Source organism: Procambarus clarkii, chromosome 32 (genome assembly GCF_040958095.1).
Source record: "Procambarus clarkii isolate CNS0578487 chromosome 32, FALCON_Pclarkii_2.0, whole genome shotgun sequence".
Taxonomy (NCBI): Eukaryota; Metazoa; Arthropoda; class Malacostraca; order Decapoda; family Cambaridae; genus Procambarus; species Procambarus clarkii.
The window spans coordinates 39,485,063-39,491,413 of NC_091181.1; the positions used below are offsets into that span (position 1 = coordinate 39,485,063).

The 6,351-nt window shown below is 41.7% G+C and overlaps 1 protein-coding gene across 1 annotated transcript; it reads left to right on the forward strand.

Moving 5' to 3' along the window:
- Positions 1 to 696: 696 nt before the first annotated feature.
- Positions 697 to 5,757, forward strand: LOC138370536 (leucine-rich repeat and coiled-coil domain-containing protein PF3D7_0703800-like). The gene is made up of 3 exons (XM_069334921.1): positions 697 to 720; positions 3,348 to 3,369; positions 5,141 to 5,757. Exons 1-3 carry the CDS (start codon positions 697 to 699, stop codon positions 5,755 to 5,757), a joined length of 663 nt encoding a protein of 220 aa, XP_069191022.1.
- Positions 5,758 to 6,351: the final 594 nt, after the last annotated feature.

Consider the following 6,351-nt stretch of genomic DNA (forward strand, 5'->3'; position numbering starts at 1 on the left):
TAGTGTGTGGTCTAGTCAACATACTAAAGAGTAATAACTGGCGTTAAACGACGCATTTCTACCACAAATGTGAATCATGTTTTATCTGACATAATACAGCTATTAACTCTATTACGGTATACGTCCGCGTGTGATAAGGACCTTCACTACCATGATTGGTCGTATTTCAAACAACGTCTCTCTACTTAGCCCCGAGCGCCTATATATAATTAAGGACTTAGCGGCTGAACTGAAGCTTGTGTGTGTGTTTGTGTGTGTTTGTGTGTGTTTGTTGACTCAGTTGGACTCGCCTACTTGTGCTTGAAGGGTCGAACGTCTACTGTTTCGACCCTCAATAGTTCAATACAATGGCTCTCTTTCTCTCGTATTCCTTATCATACTTAACTACGACAGCTTTCTTATATAGGCCATTACACATTCGACTCAAACTCATAAAGTTCCTTCTCACGTGTCTAATGTAGTGACTATAACGTCGCTATCACTTTTCCTGTCATCACTACGTTTGATATTTTAATGTCTAGTGGATTCCTGATTTGTTCCTTCTATTCTATGGCTACAAAATAAGTAAAACATTCGAATGTTTATGCATTCATCTATTTCTCAAATTTCCATCCATGAACTCATGTTCGATTCATATTTTTTCCTTGAAAAGTGACTTTGTTTTAACCATGTCAAACTTTATTTGTTTTGCAGACCATGAGTCACAATAACGTGGCTAAAGTAAGTTGACCAAACCACACACTAGAAGGTGAAGGGACGACGACGTTTCGGTCCGTCCTGGACCATTCTCAAGTCGATTGAGAATACAAATACAAATGTATTTGTTTTGTTTATATGTCACTACTATGTCGTCTTCATACTCTCTGTCGTAACTCTGGAACAAATCTTCGTAACATACGCATTTTCCCTATGGACATCAAAGCGAAAAAACGCATTTTCCTTTTCTAATGGTACAGCATGCAGTAAGGCCTAGTCTCGTGTAAATGATGCACAGTTGCACAGGTCTTGTACAGGAAATAAATGGAAGTATGTTGACCAGACTACACACTAGAAGGTGAAGGGACGACGACGTTTCGGTCCGTCCTGGACCATTCTCAAGTCGATTGTGATGAGGAGGTAGAGACAGGCAATAAATAGGCAAGAGACAGCTGGGAAGCAAAGTAAAGTGTAGTAGAGGGGATAGTAACCTGCTCACTTGGTACTCCTAAGCTAACGCCCTAGACCGCTTCACCACGACATGGTCAATGACAATGCAACCTGGGACTTCACTACACCACTACGGGTCCTGAGGATTAACGTCGGAATATATATGTTTTAATGATTTATTTTTCTTGTCATTATCTCTATTATAACTATAAGAGCCTTAAAAACCTTTTATTCAGTGTTTAGTTTGCATAAACGAAGGCAAATGTTAGTTGTATTTAGTATTACGTATATATATTTTTCCACGGGAAATTAATTTAACAAAAGACAAAAATCTTCGTCAAAGATCTTTGTCGGTATATTACATTACATTAACTTTTAGACACGGATTTTAATATATGTTATCACAAAGTTTGCTTGATGAAATATTCCCAGTCGAATATACACACACTCCCTCCCAAAACACACACACACACAGCGCTGGTGGCTGAGTGGACAGCACGCTGGATACATAGTCCTGTGGACCGGGGTTAGATTCCTGGCGCTGGCGGAAACAAATGGGCAGAGTTTCTTTCACTCTGATGATCCTGTTACCTAGCAGTAAATAGGTACCTGGGAGTTAGACATCTGTTACCGGACTGCTTCCTCTGTGTGTGTGTGTGTGTGTGTGTGTGTGTGTGTGTGTGTGTGTGTGTGTGTGTGTGTGTGTGTGTGTGTGTGTGTGTGGCAAAAAATAGTTAATAGTTAGTAATAGTTGATTGATTGACAGTTGAGAGGCGGGCCGAAAGAGCAGAGCTCAACCCCCGCAAGCACAACTAGGTGAATACACACACACACACACACACACACACACACACACACACACACACACACACACACACACACACACACACACACACACACCTTGCGACAAAACACCACAAATCTACAGTCTGCAAGACTCCCCATTCAGTGACAAGACGCCGGCCACCTTATATACACTAGTCCAGCTTCTCCATTTTGCAGTGGCCGGAGAAACATATTTCCCCGTGTTTACGGCAGGACGAGGCTCCAGTAGCGTCTCCCTCAGCAGTAAAGTTCATCACGTCTCCGGCAGGTGAAGCAAAGGTCGGTCAGGGAATCCAACTTGGACCAAACGAGATCGTAAGTCAAGGGAACTTTACCCTGAATAAGTTCCAGACAGACAGGCAGTCAGGCAGGCAGGCAGGGAGTCGTTGTGTCGTGCTTGTAAACTCGTCCCCTCCCCCCCTCCTCTGCTGGATTGCTTTCCTCTTATAAATTGCTAAAGTTTATATTATACCTTACGCGTGATATTTCCTGGGAGTTTATACACTTTTCGAAGCCGTGAAACAAGCCTGGCGCAAGGAGACGGTGGAGGTATTGAAGCGATCTTGCATTATTCCGTCCGGGGGGAGGCTTGTTCCTCGCTGTGTACTGTATATAACATCTCCTTAAACACACCCAATTCTTGGTGATTGTCTCTCGCAGATCATTGCTTTTTCCCCCCCTTGAGGTAATACATGGCTGATGAGCAGAGGGCGCTCTGAGCGCTTCTCGTATCACAACACAGATGACATTCAATCTACAACCCTGCTTTTTTCAGTCATTTCCTTCCTTCGACTGTGTCGTAAACCTGCGTCAAAGAGACTTACGCCTGTATCCCCGACTCACACCACACACACACACGCACACACACACGCACACACACACACACGCACTTACGCACGCGCGTGTACACTGCCCCTTTGACGTCCATCTCCCAACACTCTCCCCACATCCTGATATCATCCCCTCTGTCTACCAGTTCACACAAATTCAACCTGAACCCCATCCCTAAACTGGAATTTATCCACCCAAAGGACAGGGAAATAAATGAAGACAGAAGATTTGGTAAAATAATGCTTATTGCCTGTCAAATAAACCAGATAAACTTAAGTAATGGCCCAGATGACATGAACTTTGATGTTAATAAAGAAACAGCATTGATCAGAACGACTGCACAGCAAACAGCACTACCACAGTAAGGTACCACAATCGACTTGAGAATGGTCCAGGACGGACCGAAACGTCGTCGTCCCTTCACCTTCTAGTGTGTGGTCTGGTCAACACAGTAAAAAGTACATATGAGACATTCATGAGCTGAGGACTTTCCCGTCTATGTCTTTTCAGTTGTAATTGGTCCACAAATTTCCCTTTCCATTCAGACGCTTAATGATTCAAAGTTCTGTAAGTTCACTGAATTGTAAATTGCTCCCCATTGTTGAAAATAAAACTCGCCTTGTACTCTGGTAAGTCCATTTTAGTTCCATCGTAAAGGAAACTGAACGTGATAAAATGATTGCACAACAGGTGTGTGTGTGTGTGTGTGTGTGTGTGTGTGTGTGTGTGTGTGTGTGTGCACTCTCTCAACCCTCAGGTGTTCACAGAGGCAGAAATATATGCAACTCAATGATAAGTTTTTCTCCAAGACAATTATACCCCATGAATCCACAAAAATATGCCACGTAAAGGAGCAAGAACATGTCACTGGGAAGAAACAAGAATAATAATAACTGAACTGGGAACATCACGTGCTTGATCAGGGGGACAACATCACGTGCTTGATCAGGGGGACAACATCACGTGCTTGATCAGGGGGACAACATCACGTGCTTGATCAGGGGGACAACATCACGTAGTTGACCAGAAGGGAACATCTCGTACTTGCTTAGAGGAGGTTGTTGACTAGACTACACCGTGGGCCTTTAATCTCTCTCGTGTTCATAATAACGTGAGAGTGTGATGCACTTTATGGGAGACCAGAAGCAGGGTTGTGTACACCACTACAGGGAACCCTGCAGCTGGTCCAGGTCCTACGAAATATTCTGGATTTTCTGGTTCGCCCCCATCTTCTACTTTTATACACACGAGGTTTCCATAGAGGCCATGAGCCAGATTCACGAAAGCACTTACGCAAGCACTTACGAATCTGAACATCTTTCCTCAATCTTTGGCGACTTTGTTTACAATTATTAAACAGTTAATGAGCTCCGAAGCACTAGGAGGCTGTTTATAACAATAACAACAGTTGATTGGCAAGTTTTCATGCTTGTATACTGTTTAATAAATGTAACCAAAGCCGTCAAAGATTGAGGAAAGATGTACACGTTCGTAACTGCTTGCGTAAGTGCTTTCGTGAATCTGGCCCCAGGTTTCCATAGAAGCGAGGGTTCCATAGAGGCAAAGCTTCCACAGAGACGAGGCTTCCACCGAAACGAGTCTTCATGATGGTGCATCAAAGAGCACCTCACGTTTGGAATTTTGGGAAGTAATGAACAGATCAAGGGAGTCTTCGTAAATGGATCAATGCTAGCATTAAACTGAAAATTAAAACCCCCGTAAACAATATCGTCAATATATATATTTGTTGACTCTAAAACTAATTTTCCATAATTATATTTAGTTGACATTCTCGTCACAGGAGAGTTCTCAAGGATATATTGAGCATCGCCCAACATATTAAGCATGTGTTGAGTGTATATTAAGAAATAATAATATGAAACTGAACTCAAAAATATGTCTGATCACCGTCACTATAGGTCTATCGTCACTATAGGAACTGGTGCTGGCCTAAACATCTGTCTCACAGATGTTGGCGGGTTTGTTTCGAGAGTAAACAACTTAGTTTTCCTCTAGAATACTTGATTTTAACTCCAAATTAAGCTACAAACAAATAATTCAATCTAAAAAGCAGAAAGAGTAAGTTAAAGGGATTCCACAATGACGTTGAATTGTTTAACTTTGTTCTCTATTAAGTGTGAAAATGTTTTTTAATCAGGTCATAATATCCCACAACCTGTTGACCGAGTGGATAATATTTCATAACCTGTTGACCGAGTGGATAATACTTCACAACCTGTTGACCGAGTGGATAATATTTCACAACCTGTTGACCGAGTGGATAATATTTCACAACCTGTTGACCGAGTGGATAATATTTCATAACCTGTTGACCGAGTGGATAATATTTCACAACCTGTTGACCGAGTGGATAATATTTCACAACCTGTTGACCGAGTGGATAATATTTCACAACCTGTTGACCGAGTGGATAATATTTCACAACCTGTTGACCGAGTGGATAATATTTCACAACCTGTTGACCGAGTGGATAATATTTCACAACCTGTTGACCGAGTGGATAATATTTCACAACCTGTTGACCGAGTGGATAATATTTCACAACCTGTTGACCGAGTGGATAATATTTCACAACCTGTTGACCGAGTGGATAATATTTCACAACCTGTTGACCGAGTGGATAATATTTCACAACCTGTTGACCGAGTGGATAATATTTCACAACCTGTTGACCGAGTGGATAATATTTCACAACCTGTTGACCGAGTGGATATTATTTCACAACCTGTTGACCGAGTGGATAATATTTCACAACCTGTTGACCGAGTGGATAATATTTCACAACCTGTTGACCGAGTGGATAATATTTCACAACCTGTTGACCGAGTGGATAATATTTCACAACCTGTTGACCGAGTGGATAATATTTCACAACCTGTTGACCGAGTGGATAATATTTCACAACCTGTTGACCGAGTGGATAATATTTCATAACCTGTTGACCGAGTGGATAATACTTCACAACCTGTTGACCGAGTGGATAATATTTCACAACCTGTTGACCGAGTGGATATTATTTCACAACCTGTTGACCGAGTGGATAATATTTCATAACCTGTTGACCGAGTGGATAATATTTCACAACCTGTTGACCGAGTGGATAATATTTCACAACCTGTTGACCGAGTGGATATTATTTCACAACCTGTTGACCGAGTGGATAATATTTCACAACCTGTTGACCGAGTGGATATTATTTCACAACCTGTTGACCGAGTGGATAATATTTCATAACCTGTTGACCGAGTGGATAATATTTCACAACCTGTTGACCGAGTGGATAATATTTCATAACCTGTTGACCGAGTGGATAATATTTCACAACCTGTTGACCGAGTGGATAATATTTCACAACCTGTTGACCGAGTGGACAATATCCAAGAAACTATTAACCAAGTGGATAATAGATTTCGTTGATTAAGTGGATAATTTCCCAGAACCTGTTAGCTGTTTGGATAATATCTCAGATTCCGTTAACCAAGTGGATAATATTCGAGAACCTGTTGGCCAAGTACATAATATTCCCGA